At 38.9% G+C, this 26045-nt stretch overlaps 1 protein-coding gene across 1 annotated transcript in view; it reads right to left on the bottom strand.

Moving 5' to 3' along the window:
* The window catches only part of LOC128647210 (RNA exonuclease 1 homolog), a 681669-nt gene that overhangs the window by 391049 nt on the left and 264575 nt on the right, over positions 1-26045 (bottom strand). The window contains exons 11-12 of the mRNA XM_053699994.1: positions 21795-21801; positions 7869-7880 (exon numbers count right to left, since the gene is read on the bottom strand). Coding sequence (XP_053555969.1) covers positions 7869-7880; positions 21795-21801 — 19 coding nt within the window. The remainder of the gene's footprint in view (positions 1-7868; positions 7881-21794; positions 21802-26045) is intronic.

Here is a 26045-nt window from a genome sequence, read left to right as displayed (position 1 = left end):
GACTCACAAGAAAGAGCAGATAATTCAGAAACTCTTCTAGCAGAAGAGATGGCCAAAATAAATTACTTTCTTTGAAAGTTTTGTTTCATGTCCAGCGAATGCATAGGTTCAAACGGAGGAGCTTGAAGAGCCCCCAGAACCAAATTCAAACTCCAAGGAGGAGAAATTGACTTAATAACAGGTTTTATACGAACCAAAGCTTGTACAAAACAATGAATATCAGGAAGACTAGCAATCTTTCTGTGAAAAAGAACAGAAAGAGCAGAGATTTGTCCTTTCAAGGAACTTGCAGACAAACCTTTATCCAAACCATCCTGAAGAAACTGTAAAATTCTAGGAATTCTAAAAGAATGCCAAGAAAAATGATGAGAAAAACACCAAGAAATGTAAATCTTCCAGACTCGATAATATATTTTCCTAGATACAGATTTACGAGCCTGTAACATAGTATTAATCACAGAGTCAGAGAAACCTCTATGACTGAGAATCAAGCGTTCAATCTCCATACCTTCAAATTTAAGGATTTGAGATCCTGATGGAAAAAAGGACCTTGTGATAGAAGGTCTGGTCTTAACGGAAGAGTCCACGGTTGGCAAGTGGCCATCCGGACAAGACCTGCATACCAAAACCTGTGAGGCCATGCTGGAGCCACCAGCAGAACAAACGAGCACTCCTTTAGAATCTTGGAAATCACTCTTGAAAGAAGAACTAGAGGCGGAAAGATATAGGCAGGATGATACTTCCAAGGAAGTGACAATGCATCCACTGCCTCCGCCTGAGGATCCCTGGATCTGGACAGATACCTGGGAAGCTTCTTGTTTAGATGAGAAGCCATCAGATCTATTTCTGGAAGTCCCCACATTCGAACAATCTGAAGAAATACCTCTGGGTGAAGAGACCATTCGCCCGGATGTAACGTTTGGCGACTGAGATAATCCACTTCCCAATTGTCTATACCTGGGATATGAACCGCAGAAATTAGACAGGAGCTGGATTCCGCCCATACCAGTATTCGAGATACTTCTTTCATAGCCAGAGGACTGTGAGTCCCTCCTTGATGATTGACATATGCCACGGTTGTGACATTGTCCATCTGAAAACAAATGAACGACTCTCTCTTTAGAAGAGGCCATGACTGAAGAGCTCTGAAAATTGCACGGAGTTCCAAAATGTTGATCGGTAATCTCACCTCCTGAGATTCCCAAACCTCTTGTGCTGTCAGAGACCCCCAAACAGCTCCCCAACCTGTCAGACTTGCATCTGTTGAAATCACAGTCCAGGTCGGAAGAACAAAAGAAGCCCCCTGAACTAAACAATGGTGGTCTGTCCACCACGTCAGAGAGTGTCGTACAATCGGTTTTAAAGATATTAATTGAGATATCTTTGTATAATCCCTGCACCACTGGTTCAGCATACAGAGCTGAAGAGGTCGCATGTGAAAACGAGCAAAGGGGATCGCGTCCGATGCTGCAGTCATAAGACCTAGAATTTCCATGCATAAGGCTACCAAAGGGAATGATTGAGACTGAAGGTTTCGACAAGCTGAAACCAATTTTAGACGTCTCTTGTCTGTCAGAGTCATGGACGCTGAATCTATCTGGAAACCTAAAAAGGTTACCCTCGTCTGAGGAATCAATGAACTTTTTGGTAAATTGATCCTCCAACCATGTTCTCGAAGAAACAATACAAGTCGATTCGTATGAGATTCTGCTAAATGTGAAGACTGAGCAAGTACCAAGATATCGTCCAAATAAGGAAATACCACAATACCCTGTTCTCTGATTACAGACAGAAGGGCACAGAGAACCTTTGTAAAAATCCTTGGAGCTGTTGCTAGGCCAAACGGCAGAGCCACAAACTGGTAATGCTTGTCTAGGAAAGAGAATCTCAGAAACTGATAGTGATTTGGATGAATCGGAATATGCAGATATGCATCCTGTAAATCTATTGTGGACATATAATGCCCTTGCTGAACAAAAGGCAGAATAGTCCTTATAGTTACCATTTTGAATGTTGGTATCCTTACATAATGATTCAATATTTTTAAATCCAGAACTGGTCTGAAGGAATTCTCCTTCTTTGGTACAATGAAAAGATTTGAGTAAAACCCCAGCCCCTGTTCCAGAACTGGAACTGGCATAATTACTCCAGCCAGCTCTAAATCTGAAACACATTTCAGAAATGCTTGAGCCTTCACTGAATTTACTGGGACACGGGAAATAAAAAATCTTCTTGCAGGAGGCCTTATCTTGAAGCCTATTCTGTACCCTTGTGAAACAATGTTCTGAATCCAAAGATTGTGAATCGAATTGATCCAAATTTCTTTGAAAATCGTAATCTGCCCCCTATCAGCTGAGCTGGAATGAGGGCCGCACCTTCATGTTGACTTGGGAGCTGGCTTTGGCTTTCTAAAAGGCTTGGATTTATTCCAGACTGGAGATGGTTTCCAAACTGATACTGCTCCTGTAGGGGAAGGATCAGGCTTTTGTTCTTTATTGTGACGAAAGGAACGAAAACGATTAGTAGACCTAAATTTACATTTAGATTTTTTATCCTGTGGTAAAAAAGTACCTTTCCCCCCAGTAACAGTTGAAATAATAGAATCCAACTGTGAACCAAATAATTTATTACCCTGGAAAGAAAGGGAAAGCAAGGTTGACTTAGAAGACATATCAGCATTCCAAGTTTTAAGCCATAAAGCTCTTCTAGCTAAAATAGCTACAGACATATACCTGACATCAACCCTAATGATATCAAAGATGGCATCACAAATAAAATTATTAGCATGTTGAAGAAGATTAACAATGCTATGAGAATTATGATCTGTTACTTGTTGCGCTAAAGCTTCCAACTAAAAAGTTGAAGCTGCAGCAACATCCGCTAAAGATATAGCATGTCTAAGAAGATTACCTGAACATAAGTAAGCTTTTCTTAGAAAGGATTCAATTTTCCTATCTAAAGGATTCTTAAAGGAAGTACTATCTGCCGTAGGAATAGTAGTACGTTTAGCAAGAGTAGAGATAGCCCCATCAACCTTAGAGATTTTGTCCCAAAACTCTAATCTGTCAGATGGCACAGGATATAATTGCTTAAAACGTTTAGAAGGAGTAAATGAATTACCCAAATTATTCCATTCCCTGGAAATTACTTCAGAAATAGCATCAGGGACAGGAAAAACTTCTGGAATAACTGCAGGAGATTTAAAAACCTTATTTAAACGTTTAGATTTAGTATCAAGAGGACCAGATTCCTCTATTTCTAATGCAATTAAGACTTCTTTAAGTAAAGAACGAATAAATTCCATTTTGAATAAATATGAAGATTTATCAGCATCAACCTCTGAAACAGAATCCTCTGAACCAGAGGAAACATTATCAGAATCAGAATGATGATGTTCATTTAAAAATTCATCTGAAAAATGAGAAGTTTTAAAAGACCTTTTACGCTTACTAGAAGGAGGAATAACAGACATAGCCTTCTTAATGGATTTAGAAACAAAATCTCTTATGTTAACAGGAACACTCTGAGTATTAGATGTTGATGGAACAGCAGCAGGTAATGTAACATTACTAAAGGAAATATCTGCATTAACAAGTTTGTCATGACATTCATTACAAACAACAGCCGGAGGAACAGATACCACAAGTTTACAGCAAATACACTTAACTTTGGTAGATCCAGCATCAGGCAGCGATTTTCCAGAAGTATCTTCTGATTCAGGGTCAATCTGAGACATCTTGCAATATGTAATAGAAAAAACAACATATAAAGCAAAATTGATCAAATTCCTTAAATGACAGTTTCAGGAATGGGAAAAAATGCCAGTGAACAAGCTTCTAGCAACCAGAAGCAAATAAACAATGAGACTTAAATAATGTGGAGACAATAATGACGCCCATATTTTTTTAGCGCCAAAAAAGACGCCCACATTATTTGGCGCCTAAAAGTCAAATTTTAAGGTAAGAAAAAAATTGATTATTCAAATGCATTATCCCAAATAATGAAACTGACTGTCTGAAATAAGGAATATTGAACATCCTGAATCAAGGCAAATAAATGTTTAAACACAAATATTTAGAACTTTATATAAAAGCGCCCAACCATAGCTTAGAGTGTATCAAAAATAAGACTTACTTACCCCAGGACACTCATCTACATATAGTAGAAAGCCAAACCAGTACTGAAACGAGAATCAGTAGAGGTAATGGTATATATAAGAGTATATCGTCGATCTGAAAAGGGAGGTAAGAGATGAATCTCTACGACCGATAACAGAGAACCTATGAAATAGACCCCGTAGAAGGAGATCATTGAATTCAAATAGGCAATACTCTCTTCACATCTCTCTGACATTCACTGCACGCTGAGAGGAAAACCGGGCTCCAACCTGCTGCAGAGCGCATATCAACGTAGAATCTAGCACAAACTTACTTCACCACCTCCACGGGAGGCAAAGTTTGTAAAACTGATTTGTGGGTGTGGTGAGGGGTGTATTTATAGGCATTTTGAGGTTTGGGAAACTTTGCCCCTCCTGGTAGGAATGCATATCCCATACGTCACTAGCTCATGGACTCTTGCTAATTACATTTAAGAAAGCACAACTGTCCTCGACAGGTATAGTAGTACGCTTTGCTAGAGTAGAAACTGCTCCCTCCACCTCAGGAACTGTCTGCCGTAAGTCCCGTGTGGTGGCGTCTATAGGAAACATTTTTCTAAAAATAGGAGGGGGAGAGAACGGCACACCTGGTCTATCCCATTCCTTAGTAATAATTTCTGTAAAACTTTTAGGTATTGGAAAAACAGTGCACACCGGCACTGCATAGTATTTATCCAGTCTACACAATTTCTCTGGCACTGCAATTGTATCACAGTCATTCAGAGCAGCTAAAACCTCCCTGAGTAACACGCGGAGGTGTTCAAGCTTAAATTTAAATGTAGAAATATCAGAATCAGGTTGCATCATCTTCCCTGAGTCAGAAACATCACCCACAAAAAGCAGCTCTCCTTCAGCTTCTGCATATTGTGAGGCAGTATCAGACATAGCTCTTAAAGCGTCAGTATGCTCTGTATTTCGTCTAACTCCAGAGCTATCTCGCTTTCCTCTAAATTCAGGTAGTCTGGCTAATACCGCTGACAGTGTATTATCCATGACTGCCGCCATGTCTTGTAAAGTAAACGCTATGGGCGCCCTAGATGTACTTGGCGCCATTTGAGCGTGAGTCCCTTGAGCGGGAGTCAAAGGATCTGACACGTGGGGAGAGTTAGTCGGCATAACTTCCCCCTCGTCAGATTCCTCTGGTGATAAATTTTTTAAGACAGAATATGATCTTTATTGCTTAAAGTGAAATCAGTACATTTGGTACACATTCTAAGAGGGGGTTCCACCATGGCTTTTAAACATAATGAACAAGGAGTTTCCTCTATGTCAGACATGTTTGTACAGACTAGCAATGAGACCAGCAAGCTTGGAAAACACTTTAAATCAAGTTAACAAGCAAAAAAAAAAAACGGTACTGTGCCTTTAAGAGAAACAAATTTTGTCAGAATTTGAAAAACAGTGGAAAAAAAGCAGTAAATCAAACGAAATTTTTACAGTATGTATATCAGAGCATTGCACCCACTTGCAAATGGATGATTAACCCCTTAGTTCAAAAAACGGATAAAAAAAAAGATAGATTTTTTTTTAACAGTCACACCAAACTGCCACAGCCTTGCTGTGGGCCTACCTTCCCCAACAAACGATTTTGGAAAGCCTAAGAGCCCTTTAGTGATGTCCTACAGCATTCATGGGACTCCTGGAGGAAGCTGGATGTCTCAGTCTAATTTTTACTGCGCAAAAAAATGCTAAATTAGGCCCCTTCCACTCATAGTAACACAGTGGAAAGCCTCAGGAAACTGTTTCTAGGCAAATTTAAGCCAGCCATGTGGAAAAAACTAGGCCTCAATAAAGTTTTATCACCAAAGTATATATAAAAACGTTTAAACATGCCAGCAAACGTTTTATATTGTAAATATAAAAGAGTAAGCATGATACCAGTCGCTATTAAATCACTGTATTCAGGCTTACCTTACATAAATTTGGTATCAGCAGCATTTTTCTAGCATTCACATCTTCTAGAAAATAATTTTAACTGCACATACCTCATAGCGGGATAACCTGCACGCCATTCCCCCGCTGAAGTTACCTCTCTCTTCAGTCATGTGTGAGAACAGCAATGAATCTTAGTTACAACCTGCTAAGATCATAGAAATCACAGGCAGATTCTTCTAATTTTCTGCCTGGAACAAAATAGTACAACTCCGGTACCATTTAAAAATAACAAACTTTTGATTGAAGCAAGATAACAGCTACATTTCACCACTTTCCTCTTACTACCTCCATGCTATTTGAGAGTTGCAAGAGAATGACTGGATATGGCAGTTAGGGGAGGAGCTATATAGCAGCTCTGCTGTGGGTGATCCTCTTGCAACTTCCTGTTGGGAAGGAGAATATCCCACAAGTAATGGATGATCCGTGGACTGGATACACCTTACAAGAGAAATTACTTATCCTACACTGCCATCAGAAATATCTGATAGTCTCAATTCTCCTATTACTATGGAGGAGATTGAGAAAACAATCTCCAAATTATCTTCAAATAAAGCAGCTGGTCCTGACGGACTCCCCGGTGAGTTTTATAAAATATCATCTAAGGAAAGCGCCCCCCATTTATGTACTCTTTTTAACAATTTTTACATAAATGGCAAGTCTGTCCCACTCTCCTTTTCCTCATTCTTTACGACTATTACTTAAGTGGAAAAGACTAACTGCAAGGAATCTTATAGGCCCATAGTCCTTCTGAACTTAGACTACAAAATTTTAACTGCAATATTAGCGTCTAGACTACAGGGGGCACTCGCAAAAATTATTCACTCTGATCAAGCAGGATTTCTAAACAAACGTAATTCCTCTGCAAAAATTAGAGAGGTCCTGGTTGTGACGGAATATTTTGGGAGTCTGACAGGCTCAGAAGATGGGGGCATGGATACCCCTGATCTTGCCATCTTATCTATTGATGCCGAAAAGGCTTTCGACTCCATTTTTCATGAACATATAAAAACCTCACTAATACAATTTGGCATCGGAGGCAACTTTTCAGAATTTGTAGGGAATCTATATAGTCAACCCTCTACAAGATTGATAGTGAACAATAACCTTTCCCCTTCTATATCATTAGGTAGAGGGACGCGGCAGGGGTGCCCTCTCCCCTTTTTGATATCGCCATCGAACCTTTGGCAATTAAGATAAGGCAATGCCTTGATGGCATAAAAATTTGTAATAATGAGATAAAAATTGGACTATATGTGGATGATCTACTTCTATACCTGGCTAACATCAAAGTAAATATCCCTAAGCGGTTTCAGATAATGGACCATTTTGGGTCCTTTTCTGGATATAAAGTGAACATGACAAAATGGGAAATATTCTGGCTTAGGAAAAATAGCAACTCTTTTTTAGCTATTCCTTTTCGGGAGGTTACGGACTTCTTTAAATATCTAGGGATCTGTATCCCGGTTAAATTTTCGGGTCTATATAACCTTAACATCCCACCTATATTGAAACATATTACAGGAAAACTTAAGTCATGGCAAAATCTACCTATATCAATCTCCGGTCAAATCGCATTATTTAAAATGGCCCTTCTTCCGAAGCTGCTCTATATATCCTTCAAAACACCCTGATAATTTTATTAGAAAAAGATATTCGCTCAATCAACAGCTCACTTATACAGTTTCTTTGGCAGGAGAAAAGATCAAAGCTTTCCCTTACCAAACTTTCAGTGCCGAAGGAATACGGAGGACTTGCACTACCAGACATAAGATTCTACAATCTTAGTTTTCTTGCCCGTATAGCAATTGACTGGATCTCATTTAATAACTATGTTTTGAATAACAAGCTTAAAATCAATGTCTGCAATCCGTATCTCCCATTCTGTGCCAAAGGAAATGCTGGCGGAAATCAAGAAACTGAAAACAATCTTCAACCCACTCAAGGCATGGTATAAAATAACCAACCTCCTCTCAATTAACACTAAGGCTTCCTTCTACCTACCTTTAATAGGAAACCCGAAATTTCAAGCAGGCCTAAACTCTGCTGTCTTTAGAGGCTGGCATAATGCTGGGCTAAACACGGTATCTCAAATAGTAGATAGAGATAGGAGATGTATCAAAGCGTTTCAGGAGTTGAAAATGGAATTTAATTTACTTAGATTTCTTCGCTTATTTGCAAGCAAGACATTTTGCCTTGAAAATAATTAAAGAAATGGGCTGGAGCTGGGGACTAGGAAAACTGGAGAATTGGCTCGTACTAGCCAGAAGTGGTCGTATGTCAATTGCTCCGTGTTATTATCTTTTGGGCACCAGCAAAGGTGCTCCAATTCTAACAAAAAATTGGCAGCAGACTGGAATTTATTTACTCAGAGTAATGTTGAATCAAACACTCTTCAAATATCAATCAACATAATAGCCCAGGTCACACTTTCTGCTACCTGGCGTGAAGCACATGTCAAACTCCTGCACAGAGCATACTTGACCCCCGAGAGAGGCCGCAGGTGTGATAATCCTGGATTCAATAAATGCCCTTATGTGCTCATACCCCGCAGCTAACCTAACACATATGTTATGGTCCTGTCCAAAAATAAGAAACTAATGGTTTAAATTAGAACATTGGTTAAAAAAATGGATTAAAGATAGCTCCTGTGGCTTTATCAATTTTTCAGATAGTACTCTTTAAATAAGGAACCCAGTAAACAAACCAGTGAAAAAGTAGTAATTTATTCTATCCTTGCCACCAGATACTTAATTTGGAAACAATGGAAAAGTCGAGCACTTCCAAGCATTTCTGAAGTTAAAAATTGCATGAAGAAACAATGTATAATAGAACAAAGAGACACAAATATAGATAATGGGCAGGATATTAGAAAATTCTTTAATAAATGGGCAGCATTTTTAAAGTTATTTCCCTCTACGGAAATAAACCATATAATCTTCCCACTTCAAAATTCAGAAATAGTCCTTCTAGGGAACTGGTAGGCTGTGGGAAAGGGTCGAGGAGGGGGGTTGGGTAGGAGTTTCCTTTTTTTTCCCCTCTCCTGTTTTTTGTTTTGCTCCGTTTTAATTTTGCTTTATTCTGCCTTCGGCAGATTGTTGTCCACAGAGCGGGAAATGGTGTAAAAATAGAAAAAAAAACTCCAAACACTGCTAGGGACAATTTGCTACTTTGTATTGATTTGTTGAATACTGTACAATGCAACTATAACCATATATGAAAAGCGAAACTAATATAGCACTGTATAAGTTAATATCTGTGAAATTTGTGGAATATGGTATGCCTTAATATCTTTTATACGTTGTACAGTGTTTTGGATTATAAATAAATAAAAAAAAAAAAAATGTGACCCATGTAACACAAATCAATCATATCCCTGAATTATGTTTCTAGCCAGAAATGTAACCACCATTTTTAAATGTATCTAATTTATTGGCATTTAAAGGGACACTGTACCCAAAAAATTTCTTTTGTGATTCAGATTGAGCATGAAATTTTAAGCAACTTTCTAATTTACTCCTATTATCAAATTCTCTTCATTCTCTTGGTATCTTTATTTGAAATGCAAGAATGTAAGTTTAGATGCCGGCCCATTTTTGGTGAACAACCTGGGTTCTCCTTGCTGATTGGTGGATAAATTCATCCACCAATAAAAAACTGCTGTCCAGAGTACTGAAACCAAAAAAAAGCTTAGATGCCTTCTTTTTCAAATAATGATAGCAAGAGAATGAAGAAAAATTGATAATAGGAGTAAATTAGAAAGTTGCTTAAAATTGCATGCTCTTTCTGAATTACAAAATAAATTTTTGGGTACAGTCTCCCTTTAACTACCTCCCTACAGTGAAAAAATATTTATGTTGCTGGGGATTAAATCTCCTTCCCTCAAGCCTTAAATTGTGACCTTGTCACAAACTAATTTCTTGGAATAAACAGAGCTTTTGCTATCTCTGTATATGGGCCTTGAATATAATTATATATATATATATATATATATATATATATATATATATATATATATATATATATATATATATATACAGTCGTATGCAAAAGTTTAGGCACCCCTGACAATTTCCATGATTTTCATTTATAAATAATTGGGTGGATCAGCCATTTCATTTTGATCAAATAACTGAAGGACACAGCAATATTTCAGTAGTGAAATGAGGTTTATTGGATTAACAGAAAATGTGCAATATGCATCAAAACGAAATTAGACCGGTGCATAAAATTTGGGCACCCCAACAGAAATATTGCATCAATATTTAGTAGAGCCTCCTTTAGCAGAAATAACAGCCTCTAGATGCTTCCTATAGCCTGTAATGAGTGTCTGGATTCTGGATGAAGGTATTTTGGACCATTTCTCCTTGCAAAACATCCCAGTTCAGTTAGGTTTGATGGTTGCCGAGCATGGACAGCCCGCTTCAAATCACCCCACAGATTTTCAATTATATTCAGGTCTGGGGACTGGGATGGCCATTCCAGAATATTGTACTTGTTCCTCTGCATAAATGCCAGAGTAGATTTTGAGCAGTGTTTTGGGTCGTTGTCTTGTTGAAATATCCAGCCCCGGCGTAACTTCAACTTTGTGACCGATTCCTCAACATTATTATCAAGTATCTGCTGATATTGAGTGGAATCCATGCGACCCTCAACTTTAACAAGATTCCCAGTACTGGCACTGGCCACACAGCATGATGGAACATCCACAAAATTTTACAGTGGGTAGCAAGTGTTTGTCTTGGAACGCTGTGTTCTTTTGCCGCCATGCATAACGCCCCTTGTTATGACCAAATAATCTTTGCTTTATCAGTCCACAACACCTTCTTCTAAAATGAAGCTGGCTTGTCCAAATGTGTGTTTACATACCTCAAGGGACTCTGTGGCGTGGCATCACTCTCCCATACAGCTTCTTGTGCAAAGTGTGCTGAATTGTTGAACGATGCACAGTGACACCATCTGCAGCAAGATGTTGTTGTAGGTCTTTGGAGGTGGTCTGTTTTGACCATTCTCACCATCCTTTGCCTCTCCGATATTTTACTTGGCCTGCCACTGTGCCTGTGGTCCATTTCCTCACCATGTTCCTCACAGTGGACATTGACAGCTTAAATCTCTGCAATAGCTTTTGTAACCTTCCCCTAAACCATAATGTTGAACAATCTTTGTTTTCAGGCCATTTGAGAGTTGTTTTGAGGCCCACATGTTGCCACTCTTCAGAGGAGAGCAAAAAGAACAAAAACTTGCAATTGGTCACTTTAAAGGGACAGTCAAGTAAAAAAAACAAAACAAAAAACAAACAAAATCATGTTTCAAATAGGGCATGTAATTTTAAACAACTTTCCAATTTACTTTTATCACCAATATTGGATTGTTCTCTTGGTATTCTTAGTTGAAAGCTAAACCTAGGAGGTTCATATGCTAATTTCTTAGACATTGAAGGCCACCTCTAATCTAAATACATTTTGATAGTTTTTCACCACTAGAGGGCATTAGTTCACGTGTTTCATATAGATAACATTGAGCTCATGCACGTGAATTTACCATGAAGATAGCTCTGATTGGCTAAAATGCAAGTCTGTCAAAAAACTGAAATAAGGGGGCAGTCTGCTGAGGCTTAGATACAAGGTAATTACAGAGGTAAAACGTGTATAATTATAACTGTGTTGGTTATGCAAAGCTGAGGAATTGGTAATTAAGGGATTATCTATCTTTTAAAACAAAAATTATGGTGTTGACTGTCCCTTTAAATGATTGGATGCACCTGTGTATGAAGTTCAAGGCTTAATGTGTATGAAGTTCAAGGCTTAATGGGCTCACCAAACCAATTGTGTATACCAATTAATAAGTGCTAGGTAGTTACAGGTATTCAAATCAACAAAATGACAAGGGTGCCCAAATGTATGCACCTGTCTAATTTAATTTAGATGCATATTGCACATTGCACATTTTCTGTTAATCCAATAAACCTAATTTCACTACTGAAATATTACGGTGTCCTTCAGTTATTTGATAGATCAAAATGAAATTGCTGATCCAAACACCCAATTATTTATAAATGAAAATCATGGAAATTGTTAATGGTGCCTAATATTTTGTATACACACTTAGAAGCCTATCATAGTAATACTAGTGGGTATTGAAAAATCAAGATGGAGGAGAATACTATGGTGGGTTAAGGAGGAGTGCCTGTAGTTAAAAGATAATAACTCAGACGGTTTGTCAAACTTTTATTTTATTACAATTGTTGTTTGGTGAAATAGATCGTCATAAATATAGCACTCACTATAATAAGGAATATTATGAGTACTCAACACAATAGGTAAATAAATGTATAACGTAAACTAGACCACTACTGGTGTTTTATTTTGCAAGCTGTATTAACATTCCCCTGTTTTGAAATAGTTAGTATTAGTTTTATCTGTTATCTATGATAACCCTGCAAATAAATCTGACTGGAATAATTCCATTGTAAATATTACGCTGTGTTATGGTTAAATTGCAATGGTAGATCTCTGTGTAATTGAGACTCAGGTAGTACTAGTCTAATAGTTCGACTTGAGTGTTTCCTATAATCGTTTGTTTGCTAAATAAAAGTAACACCAGTGGTCTAAGAGGACTCCTGTTTTTAAATCTCTGAAATACTGGTTCACTTATTTATCAAATTATGTGAGTTCATACTTGTAATCATTACATAGTTTCACATCTACCTGTGATGGATAAGTTTAGGTGTACGTACACAGCTTGCAATACCAACTTAGATATAAATCAGCCACTTATGATACCGATAATATGTTGTGCGTGTTGTAATCACTTAAAATAATATTGTTGTATTATGTAGGTAGCAGCAATGAGTGTACTAGCTATTATCGCCACTTAGATTTTTTTTATAGGTATTTTGTATGAGCAGCTGAATGATAGTAACTGGAGTCTCCTAAAAGGAGAACAGCTGTCCTTACAATCTATCAATTCCACTATATTACTACAGCAAGTTGTATCAAATGCGTGCTTTGTCAGGTAGCAGCAATGAGTGTACTAGCTATTATCGCCACTTGGAATTTTTTTATTGGTATTTTGTATGAGTAGCTGAATAATAGTAACTGAAATCTCCTAAAAGGAGAACAGCTGTGCTCACCGTCTATCGATTCCACTATGTTACTAAGGCAAGTTGTATCAAATGCGTGCTTTGTCAGAACAGATACAGCTACAATATATATTAGTGTTATAACACATAAAATAAAGTACAGGTTTGCAGTATTACGTTCTACTGTAATTGTGTTTACCGATATGATAATAAAGATGTTATTCTATACAGTATATGTATAATCCAAAATATTAGCCGCATTTAACTGCCGTGTAGTAACAGGCAGAGCTTATCAGATGCTTGTTATAATAACACTTAACTTAAAATATTCCTTGTTCAAATAATTCCACATTCCACTTATATGACCCATTGATAACTATGACCAGAGGCAGACTAAGGCAATCTAAAAATACAGGAGCTCCTAGGACTTCTCACCAATGCCCTAACGTAACCGGACAATAGCTTGCTGGATCAGCCCTGTTTCCCTGAGATCTAATATCTTTGATCCTTTATAAACTTTTGTGCAAAATTTTTTTGGAATAATTTTTATTAGACAGTGTTATTATGAGCATAAGTCTATGTTATAATGTATTTTTGTTTTGTGCAACTTTTGAATTTCAGGAACAGTTAACCACTGCTCAGAATGCGGTAATGATTCTAGCGTAAATTGCGATTGTGCTTAACTCATAATATGAGCACAACTAAACCTACGCACACACTATCGCAAAAACATAATTTATGTAAGTACTTACCTGATAAATTCATTTCTTTCATATTAGCAAGAGTCCATGAGCTAGTGACGTATGGGATATACATTCCTACCAGGAGGGGCAAAGTTTCCCAAACCTCAAAATGCCTATAAATACACCCCTCACCACACCCACAATTCAGTTTAACGAATAGCCAAGAAGTGGGGTGATAAAAAAGTGCGAAAGCATATAAAATAAGGAATTGGAATCATTGTGCTTTATACAAAATCATAACCACCACAAAAAAAAGGGCGGGCCTCATGGACTCTTGCTAATATGAAAGAAATGAATTTATCAGGTAAGTTCTTACATAAATTATGTTTTCTTTCATGTAATTAGCAAGAGTCCATAAGCTAGTGACGTATGGGATAATGACTACCCAAGATGTGGATCTTTCCACACAAGAGTCACTAGAGAGGGAGGGACAAAATAAAGACAGCCAATTCCTGCTGAAAATAATCCACACCCAAAATAAAGTTTAATGAAAAACATAAGCAGAAGATTCAAACTGAAACCGCTGCCTGAAGTACTTTTCTACCAAAAACTGCTTCAGAAGAAGAAAATACATCAAAATGGTAGAATTTAGTAAAAGTATGCAAAGAGGACCAAGTTGCTGCTTTGCAAATCTGATCAACCGAAGCTTCATTCCTAAACGCCCAGGAAGTAGAAACTGACCTAGTAGAATGAGCTGTAATTTTCTGAGGCAGAGTTTTACCCGACTCAACATAGGCAAGATGAATTAAAGATTTCAACCAAGATGCCAAATAAATGGCAGAAGCTTTCTGGCCTTTTCTAGAACCGGAAAAGATAACAAATAGACTAGAAGTCTTTCGGAAAGATTTAGTAGCTTCAACATAATATTTCAAAGCTCTAACAACATCCAAAGAATGCAACGATTTCTCCTTAGAATTCTTAGGATTAGGACATAATGAAGGAACCACAATTTCTCTACTAATGTTGTTGGAATTCACAACTTTAGGTAAAAATTCAAAAGAAGTTCGCAACACCGCCTTATCCTGATGAAAAATCAGAAAAGGAGACTCACAAGAAAGAGCAGATAATTCAGAAACTCTTCTGGCAGAAGAGATGGCCAAAAGGAACAACATTTTCCAAGAAAGTAATTTAATGTCCAATGAATGCATAGGTTCAAATGGAGGAGCTTGAAGCGCCCCCAGAACCAAATTCAAACTCCAAGGAGGAGAAATTGACTTAATGACAGGCTTTATACGAACCAAAGCTTGTACAAAACAATGAATATCAGGAAGAATAGCAATCTTTCTGTGAAAAAGAACAGAAAGAGCAGAGATTTGTCCTTTCAAGGAACTTGCAGACAAACCCTTATCTAAACCATCCTGAAGAAACTGTAATACTCTCGGTATTCTAAAAGAATGCCAAGAAAAATGATGAGAAAGACACCAAGAAATATAAGTCTTCCAGACTCTATAATATATCTCTCTAGATACAGATTTACGAGCCTGTAACATAGTATTAATCACAGAGTCAGAGAAACCTCTGTGACCAAGAATCAAGCGTTCAATCTCCATACCTTTAAATTTAAGGATTTCAGATCCTGATGGAAAAAAGGACCTTGAGACAGAAGGTCTGGTCTTAACGGAAGAGTCCACGGTTGGCAAGAGGCCATCCGGACAAGATCCGCATACCAAAACCTGTGAGGCCATGCTGGAGCTACCAGCAGAACAAACGAGCATTCCTTCAGAATCTTGGAGATTAATCTTGGAAGAAGAACTAGAGGCGGAAAGATATAGGCAGGATGATACTTCCAAGGAAGTGATAATGCATCCACTGCCTCCGCCTGAGGATCCCGGGATCTGGACAGATACCTGGGAAGTTTCTTGTTTAGATGAGACGCCATCAGATCTATTTCTGGAAGTTCCCACATTTGAACAATCTGAAGAAATACCTCTGGGTGAAGAGACCATTCGCCCGGATGCAACGTTTGGCGACTGAGATAATCCGCTTCCCAATTGTCTATACCTGGGATATGAACCGCAGAGAGTAGACAGGAGCTGGATTCCGCCCAAACCAAAATTCTTGATACTTCTTTCATAGCTAGAGGACTGTGAGTCCCTCCTTGATGATTGATGTATGCCACAGTTGTGACATTGTCTGTCTGAAAACAAATGAACGATTCTCTCTTCAGAAGAGGCCAAAACTGAAGAGCTCTGAAAATTGCACGGAGTTCCAAAATATTGATCGGTAATCTCACCTCCTGAGATTCCCAAACTCCTTGTGCCGTCAGAGATCCCCACACAGCTCCCCAACCTGTGAGACTTGCATCTGTTGAAATTACAGTCCAGGTCGGAAGCACAAAAGAAGCCCCCTGAATTAAACGATGGTGATCTGTCCACCACGTTAGAGAGTGTCGAACAATCGGTTTTAAAGATATTAATTGAGATATCTTTGTGTAATCCTTGCACCATTGATTCAACATACAGAGCTGAAGAGGTCGCATGTGAAAACGAGCAAAGGGGATCGCGTCCGATGCAGCAGTCATAAGACCTAGAATTTCCATGCATAAGGCTACCGAAGGGAATGATTGTGACTGAAGGTTTTGACAAGCTGTAATTAATTTTAGACGTCTCTTGTCTGTTAAAGACAGAGTCATGGACACTGAATCCATCTGGAAACCCAGAAAGGTTACCCTTGTCTGAGGAATCAATGAACTTTTTGGTAAATTGATCCTCCAACCATGATCTTGAAGAAACAACACAAGTCGATTCGTATGAGATTCTGCTAAATGTAAAGACTGAGCAAGTACCAAGATATCGTCCAAATAAGGAAATACCACAATACCCTGTTCTCTGATTACAGACAGAAGGGCACCGAGAACCTTTGTAAAAATTCTTGGAGCTGTAGCTAGGCCAAACGGCAGAGCCACAAACTGGTAATGCTTGTCCAGAAAAGAGAATCTCAGGAACTGATAATGATCTGGATGAATCGGAATATGCAGATATGCATCCTGTAAATCTATTGTGGACATATAATTCCCTTGCTGAACAAAAGGCAAGATAGTCCTTACAGTTACCATCTTGAACGTTGGTGTCCTTACATAACGATTCAATATTTTTAGATCCAGAACTGGTCTGAAGGAATTCTCCTTCTTTGGTACAATGAAGAGATTTGAATAAAACCCCATCCCCTGTTCCGGAACTGGAACTGGCATAATTACTCCAGTCAACTCTAGATCTGAAACACAATTCAGAAATGCTTGAGCTTTTACTGGATTTACTGGGACACGGGAAAGAAAAAATCTCTTTGCAGGAGGTCTCATCTTGAAACCAATTCTGTACCCTTCTGAAACAATGTTCTGAATCCAAGGATTGTGAACAGAATTGATCCAAATTTCCTTGAAAAAACGTAACCTGCCCCCTACCAGCTGAGCTGGAATGAGGGCCGCACCTTCATGTGGACTTAGAAGCAGGCTTTGCCTTTCTAGCTGGCTTGGATTTATTCCAGACTGGAGATGGTTTCCAAACTGAAACTGCTCCTGAGGATGAAGGATCAGGCTTTTGTTCTTTGCTGAAACGAAAGGAACGAAAACGATTATTAGCCCTTTTTTTACCTTTAGATTTTTTATCCTGTGGTAAAAAAGTTCCTTTCCCACCAGTAACAGTTGAAATAATAGAATCCAACTGAGAACCAAATAATTTGTTACCCTGGAAAGAAATAGAAAGTAGAGTTGATTTAGAAGCCATATCAGCATTCCAAGTTTTAAGCCATAAAGCTCTTCTAGCTAAAATAGCTAGAGACATAAACCTGACATCAACTCTGATAATATCAAAAATGGCATCACAGATAAAATTATTAGCATGCTGAAGAAGAATAATAATATCATGAGAATCATGATGTGTTACTTGTTGCGCTAAAGTTTCCAACCAAAAAGTTGAAGCTGCAGCAACATCAGCCAAAGATATAGCAGGTCTAAGAAGATTACCTGAACACAGATAAGCTTTTCTTAGAAAGGATTCAATTTTCCTATCTAAAGGATCCTTAAACGAAGTACCATCTGACGTAGGAATAGTAGTACGTTTAGCAAGGGTAGAAATAGCCCCATCAACTTTAGGGATTTTGTCCCAAAATTCTAATCTGTCAGACGGCACAGGATATAATTGCTTAAAACGTTTAGAAGGAGTAAATGAATTACCCAATTTATCCCATTCTTTGGAAATTACTGCAGAAATAGCATTAGGAACAGGAAAAACTTCTGGAATAACCACAGGAGCTTTAAATACCTTATCCAAACGTTTAGAATTAGTATCAAGAGGACCAGAATCCTCTATTTCTAAAGCAATTAGTACTTCTTTAAGTAAAGAACGAATAAATTCCATTTTAAATAAATATGAAGATTTATCAGCATCAACCTCTGAGACAGAATCCTCTGAACCAGAAGAGTCATCAGAATCAGAATGATGATGATCATTTAAAAATTCATCTGTAGGGAGAGAAGTTTTAAAAGATTTTTTACGTTTACTAGAAGGAGAAATAACAGACATAGCCTTCTTTATGGATTCAGAAACAAAATCTCTTATGTTATCAGGAACATTCTGCACCTTAGATGTTGAAGGAACTGCAACAGGCAATGGTACTTTACTAAAGGAAATATCTGCATTAACAAGTTTGTCATGACAATCAATACAAACAACAGCCGGAGGAATAGCTACCAAAAAATTTACAGCAGATACACTTTGGTAGATCCAGCACTAGACAGCGATTTTCCTGTAGTATCTTCTGACTCAGATGCAACGTGAGACATCTTGCAATATGTAAGAGAAAAAACAACATATAAAGCAAAATTGATCAAATTCCTTAAATGACAGTTTCAGGAATGGGAAAGAATGCCAAGAACAAGCTTCTAGCAACCAGAAGCAATAAAAAATGAGACTTAAATAATGTGGAGATAAAAGCGACGCCCATATTTTTTAGCGCCAAATCAGACGCCCACATTATTTGGCGCCTAAATGCTTTTGGCGCCAAAATGACGCTACATCCGGAACGCCGACATCTTTGGCGCAAAATAACGTCAAAAAAATGACGCAACTTCCGGCGACACGTATGACGCCGGAAACGGAAAGAATTTTTGCGCCAAAAAGTCTGCGCCAAGAATGACGCAATAAAATGAAGCATTTTCAGACCCCGCGAGCCTAACAGCCCACAGGGAAAAAAGTGTCAAATTTTTGAAGGTAAGAAAAAAATGATTAATTCAAATGCATTATCCCAAATATGAAACTGACTGTTTGAAAAATAAGGAAAGTTGAACATTCTGAGTCAAGGCAAATAAATGTTTGAATACATATATTTAGAACTTTATAAACAAAGTGCCCAACCATAGCTTAGAGTGTCACAGAAAATAAGATTTACTTACCCCAGGACACTCATCTACATGTTTGTAGAAAGCCAAACCAGTACTGAAACGAGAATCAGCAGAGGTAATGGTATATATAAGAGTATATCGTCGATCTGAAAAGGGAGGTAAGAGATGAATCTCTACGACCGATAACAGAGAACCTATGAAATAGACCCCGTAGAAGGAGATCACTGCATTCAAATAGGCAATACTCTCTTCACATCCCTCTGACATTCACTGCACGCTGAGAGGAAAACCGGGCTCCAACTTGCTGCGGAGCGCATATCAACGTAGAATCTAGCACAAACTTACTTCACCACCTCCATCGGAGGCAAAGTTTGTAAAACTGAATTGTGGGTGTGGTGAGGGGTGTATTTATAGGCATTTTGAGGTTTGGGAAACTTTGCCCCTCCTGGTAGGAATGTATATCCCATACGTCACTAGCTCATGGACTCTTGCTAATTACATGAAATAAAAAGGAAATTTATGCTTACCTGATAAATTGATTTCTTCTACGATGCGACGAGTCCACGGATTTCATCCTTACTTGTGGGATATTATCCTCTTAACAGGAAGTGGCAAAGAGCACCACAGCAGAGCTGTATATATAGCTCCTCCCTTCCCTCCACCCCCAGTCATTCGAACGAAGGTTTTAGGAAGAGAAAGGAAAAGCTAAAAGGTGCAGAGGTGACTGAAGTTGTAAAAATTAAATATAATCTGTCTTAAAAAATGACAGGGAGGCAACAGATGCTGAAAAGGCCTTTGACAGGTTGGATTGGACCTTTTAAAAACTCACCCTCCAGAAATTCGGTATCCCAGAGGAATTTATCTCCAAAATCTTTGACCTTTATGTGGGCCAGACAGCCAAAGTTAAAGTGAATGGTATCCTGTCCGGCTCATTTCATATTAAGAATGAGACGAGACAGGGGTGCCCTCTTTCCCCCTTATTATTTGTACTGTCTATGGAAATTTTGGCAATCAAGCTTAGGGGCAGCTCGGAGGTGAGTGGTGTGTAGATTAACCAGAAACAATACAAAGCTACATTGTTTGCGGACGACTTACTGCTTTCCCTTACCAACCCGACTAAATCCCTCCCTGCAGCTCGCCTAATTTTGGCCCAATACGGGAGAGCCTCAAACTACGCAATAAACTCTTTCAAATCGGAAATACTTCCAATGGAAATGTCTCCGGCAGAATGTAAACGATTGGAAGTTGATTATCCATATCAGATTCAAACCAAAACGTTAAAGTACTTAGGCGTACATTTATCACCTAACCTACATGACCTGTTCAAATATAACTATGAAAGATTTATACACGAATTCAACTCATTTATTGCATCTTGGCTCCCTAAATCAATTACTTGGATAGGAAGGATTAATGTGGTAAAAATGAATTTGTTATCTAAACTTTTATATATCTTCCAAACAGTCCCTATCTCACTTCCTAATCACTTCCTCCCTACACTACAGTCCATCACAAACTTTTACATATGGCGTAAAAGACCACCAAGGATATCTAAAACACTATATCTGCATCCAACTAGGGGAGGGCTAGGTGTACCAAATCTACAGAATTACTTCAGAGGATTGTTGATTGGTGTTACCAGTCGGAAACTTCATCTAAAGCCTGGGTCTCCCTGGAACATGACTTAACGGGGATACCCCAACTAGGGAGCTATTGTTGGCTTCCCCCTGAACACCGACCTTCTACAATCCAAAACTATCCCATTATAAAAGAAACTTTTCAGGTATGGTCTAGACAGATACAGAAAAACACCCCGTTCTCTAGTATCCCATCCCCTCTCACACCATCACTCTCCAATCCTGACTTCTTGGTGGGGAATTCTCCACCAAACAATTTAAAACTAGACATCCATGGACTTCTCCCGGTCTATCTGTTGACTGAGGCAACAAAAATAATCCCAATGACACAAATGCAAAACTTGGAGAACGACTTCTTCGCTACCTGGCTAAGATATAATCAGCTGACACATTTTATCAACACTCATAAAAACAAACAGGATCTGGTGCGTACTTGCACTAGATTTGAACAACTCTGTAGTGCACCTCACCAACCAGCCCATACTATATCTCTTTTGTATGCTATTCTGAACTCCCCTCCAACAGACCACCTTCCTTCTTACACACAAAAATGGCAAAAAGACCTTGCGGGGCAAGTATCAGTAGAGGAATGGAATAAAATTTTCCACAACATAGCCAAATCTTCTCACTCGGCCTCCCTGCTGGAAGCCAATTATAAACTCTTAATGAGATGGTATTTGACCCTGCAACGCCTACAATACATCTTTCCCCTGACATCTAACAGATGCTGGAGGAAGTGCAACCAAGAGGGTTCCATGTACCATATTTGGTGGTCACGTCCTAGTATTCAGCCATTTTGGTGCTCCATAACTAAGGAAATTCGCAAACTCCTAGGACGTGACATTCCTCTAGATCCAGTAATTTTACTCTTCCATGATATTCCCAAAATGCAATCTAAGGCCCACACTGGGCTTCTACACATTGCATTGAATAGTGCTAAGCATTGAATACGACTGACGAGTGGCTTGCTCAGCTTTCGCTAAATATACGACTAGAGAGGTTTCATTACTTTTCCATTAACCAATTGGATTTCTATTGCGAGATTCTCTTCCTATGGGAATCCAGACCCCGCAGCTAATTACCAGGACGACGCAAGATAACCTAACACCCTTGACAGGGGTAAGCCCATACTGTAATTTTAATATCCCTCAGCGAACTTTATTTCACTTCACTCAGGAACACGTGTATTTGACCTCTTCTCTTCTTTTTCTTTCCTCTTCCTTTCCTTCGTTTGTCTATGCTTCTTTTTCTTTATGACCTGCTAAACACTTGCGAAATTCATATTGACAATTCTCTATGTAACCAATATTGATAATTGTTGTTTGATGGCCTTTCTAGTCCATTTCTTATTGTATGTATTATTTTGTTTAACCCACAACACAGGGATTTCGATGATTGCCAACAGACTTATGTTGTAAGTGTTTTATTCTCTGCTTGTAAATGTTTGAAGTTATTTCAATAAAACTTTTTCAAAACTCAAAAAAAAAAAAATGACAGGGAGGGCCGTGGACTCGTCATATCATAGAAGAAATCAATTTATCAGGTAAACATAAATTTCCTTTTCTTCTACAAGATACGACGAGTCCAAGGATTTCATCCTTACTTGTGGGATACAATACCAAAGCTAAAAGGACACGGATGAAAGGGAGGGACAAGACAGAGACCTAAACGGAAGGCACCACTGCTTGAAGAACTTTCCTCCCAAAAACAGCCTCAGAAGAAGCAAAAGTATCAAATTTGTAAAATTTGTAAAAAAGTATGAAGGGACGACCAAGTCGCAGTCTTACAAATCTGTTCAACAGAAGCATTGTTTTTAAAAACCCATTTGGAAGCCACAGCCCTAGTAGAATGAGACATAATTCTTTCAGGAGGCTGCTGTCCAGCAGTCTCATATGCCAGGTGGATGATACTCCTCAGCCAAAAAGAAAGAGGTAGCCGTAGCTTTCTGACCCCTAGGCTTTCCAGAACAAACAATGAATAAAGAAGATGAATGACAGAAATCCTTAGTCGTCTGTAAGCAAAACTTCAAGGCACGGACCACGTCCAGGTTATGCAAGAGACGCTTCTTCTTAGAAGAATTAGGACACAAGAAGGAACAACAATTTCCTGTTTAATATTCTATATATATCAGAATGAAATATAAGATAAGGCGAATCACATTGTAACGCTGAAAGCTCCGAAACTCATCGAGCAGAAGAAATAGCAACTAAAAACAGAACTTTCCAAGATATTATTATTATCGGTTATTTGTAGAGCGCCAACAGATTCCGCAGCGCTAAGATAACAATTTAATATCTATGGAATGCATGGGTTCAAACAGAACCCCTTGAAGAACTCGAAGAACTAAATCCAAACTCCAGGGAGGAGTAATTGGTCTAAATACAGGCTTAATTCTAGTTAGAGACTGACAAAAAGACTGAACATCTGGCACATCTGCCAAATGTTTGTGAAGCAAAATTGACAAAGCAGAAATTTGTCCCTTTAAGGAACTTGCTGATAACCCTTTCTCCAATCCTTCTTGGAGAAAAGACAGAATCCTGGGAATCCTAACTTTACTCCATGAGTAACCCTTGGATTCACACGAATAAAGATATTTACGCCATATCTTATGATAGATTTTTCTAGTGACAGGCTTTCGAGCCTGTATCAAAGTATCTATGACCGAATCAGAGAATCCTCGCTTAGATAAAATCAAGCGCACAATCTCCAAGCAGTCAGCTGCAGAGAAATTAGATTTGGATGTTGGAAAGGACCTTGAATGAGAAGGTCCTGTCTCAAAGGAAGTTTCCACGGTGGCAGAGAGGACATGTCCACTAAATCCGCATACCAAGTCCTGCGTGGCCACGCAGGCGCTATCAGGATTACTGAAGCTCGAGCAATCACGCGTGGAAGGAGAGGAAACGGTGGAAACACATAAGCTAGGCTGAACGACCAAGGCACTGCCAGGGCATCTATCAGTTCGGCCTGGGGATCCCTCGACCTGGATCCGTAACGTGGAAGCTTGGCGTTCTGACGAGATGCCATCAGATCTGCCCCACTGGCGAATCAATGACGCAAACACCTCCGGATGGAGTTCCCACTCCCCCGCCCATTGGATTATCTAGGATACTTCTATCATCGCTGATTGATATACGCCACAGTCGTGATGTTGTCCGACTGGAATCTGATAAATTTGCCCGAAGCCAACTGAGGCCATGCCTGAAGCGCATTGAATTTTGCTCTCAGTTCCAGAATATTTATTGGAAGTAGAGACTCCACCTGAGTCCAAACACCCTGAGCCTTCAGGGAATTCCAGACTGCACACCAGCCCAGAAGACTGGAGTCCGTTGTCACTATCACCCACTAGGGTCTGCAGAAACATGTCCCCTGGGACAGACGATCCGTCGACAACCACCAAAGAAGAAAGTCTCTGGTCTCTTGTTCCAGATTTATCTGAGGAGAAAAATTAGTCCCCATTCCACTGTCCGAGCATGCACAGCTGCAGTGGTCTGAGATGAAAGCGGGCAAACTGAATAGTGTCCATTGCCGCTACCATTAATCCAATGACCTCCATACACTGAGCCACTGATGGCCGAGGAATAGACTGAAGTGCTTGGCAAGTATTTAGAATCTTTGTTTTTCTGACCTCCTTCAGAAATATTTTCATGTCTACCGAGTCTATAAGAGTCCCCAAGAAGGGAACCCTTGTCCGTGGAACTAGTGAACTCTTTTCTATGTTCACTTTCCAACCGTGAGTTCTCAGGAAAGACAATAATATGTCCGTGTGAGATTTTGTCAAATGATAGGTTGACGCCTGAATATCCAGATAAGGCGCCACTGCTATGCCCCGCGGTCTGAGAACCGCTAGAAGAGACCCTAGAACCTTTGTGAAGATTTTGGGTGCTGTGGCCAACCCGAAGGGAAGAGCAACGAACTGATAATGTTTGTCCAGGAAGGCAAATCTTAGAAACTGATGATGATCCTTGTGGATAGGGAATAACCACAATAGTCGTTAAACACTTTATTTATTGAATTAAACAATTTTTTAAAAAACATGTACTGCGCCTTTAAGAATTAAAAAGCGCACAAATTTTCCAAAACTGCTTCAAAACGTTAATTTACCCTTTAGAATTAACTACACCTTATCAATGGCTCCAAAAATTATTGCACCCCAAGAGTAAGGGGAGAAATTAACCTCTAAAAAGGTATTTATAGTCACAAATATGCTAGATTTGACAAAAATAACCCCTGCACCTCGCCACAGCTCTGCCGTGGCCCCTACCTGCCCCCAGGGTACTGCAAAATGACTCTACAACGATCCAGTTAACAGACCACCAGTCTAGGCTCAACAGGAGCTAATGCCTGCTGCCTTCTCAGCCAGAGTAAATTGTGCGTCTGAGCGTGCGAAAATAAGCCCCGCCCATCATGTCCAATGATCTATAGGCCTGAACAACCGCATGGTGAAACGGTTTAGAGTATAAGCCATGTGGATTTATTTAGCCCCCAAGTACACTTTATAATGCTGTTAAGCCCATTATAATGCTTGGACCAATATGTCAATAAAATAACTTAAAGGGACACTGAACCCAAATTTTTCTTTCATGATTCAGATAGAGCATGAAATTTTAAGCAACTTTCTAATTTACTACTATTATCAAATTTTCTTTATTCTCTTGGTATCTTTATTTGAAATGCAAAAATCTAAGTTTAGATGCCGGCCCATTTTTTGTGAACAACCTGGGTTGTCCTTGCTGATTGGTGGATAAATTCATCCAATCAAAAAGTGCTCTCCAGAGTCTGAACCCAAAAAAGCTTAGATGGCTTTTTTAAAAAAAAATAAAGATACCAAGAGAACGAAGAAAAATTGATAATAGGAGTAAATTAGAAAGTTGCTTAAAATGTCATGCTCTATTTGAATCACAAAAGAAAAAAATTGAGTTCAGTATCCCTTTAAGCACAGGTTTCTCAGTAATACCCTTTGTTTTACAGGTCTACTGCTTACCCCTTCCCTTGCAGGGAAAAAAAATGTCAGCCAGTTCTGATATACCAAGTCTCCTCAGAAATAAAGGGCTGCACATACCTCAATGCTGCTTGTAGCATGAAACCATTCTCCACACTGAAGATGTCTCTTTTATTACCTTCAGAAGCTTTGTGGGAACCAACATGGATCTTAGTTACA

This window comes from Bombina bombina, chromosome 2, assembly GCF_027579735.1.
Source record: "Bombina bombina isolate aBomBom1 chromosome 2, aBomBom1.pri, whole genome shotgun sequence".
Lineage (NCBI taxonomy): Eukaryota > Metazoa > Chordata > Amphibia > Anura > Bombinatoridae > Bombina > Bombina bombina.
The sequence above is the reverse complement of the archived record's forward strand: the minus strand, read 5'-3'. Positions and strand labels throughout refer to the sequence as shown.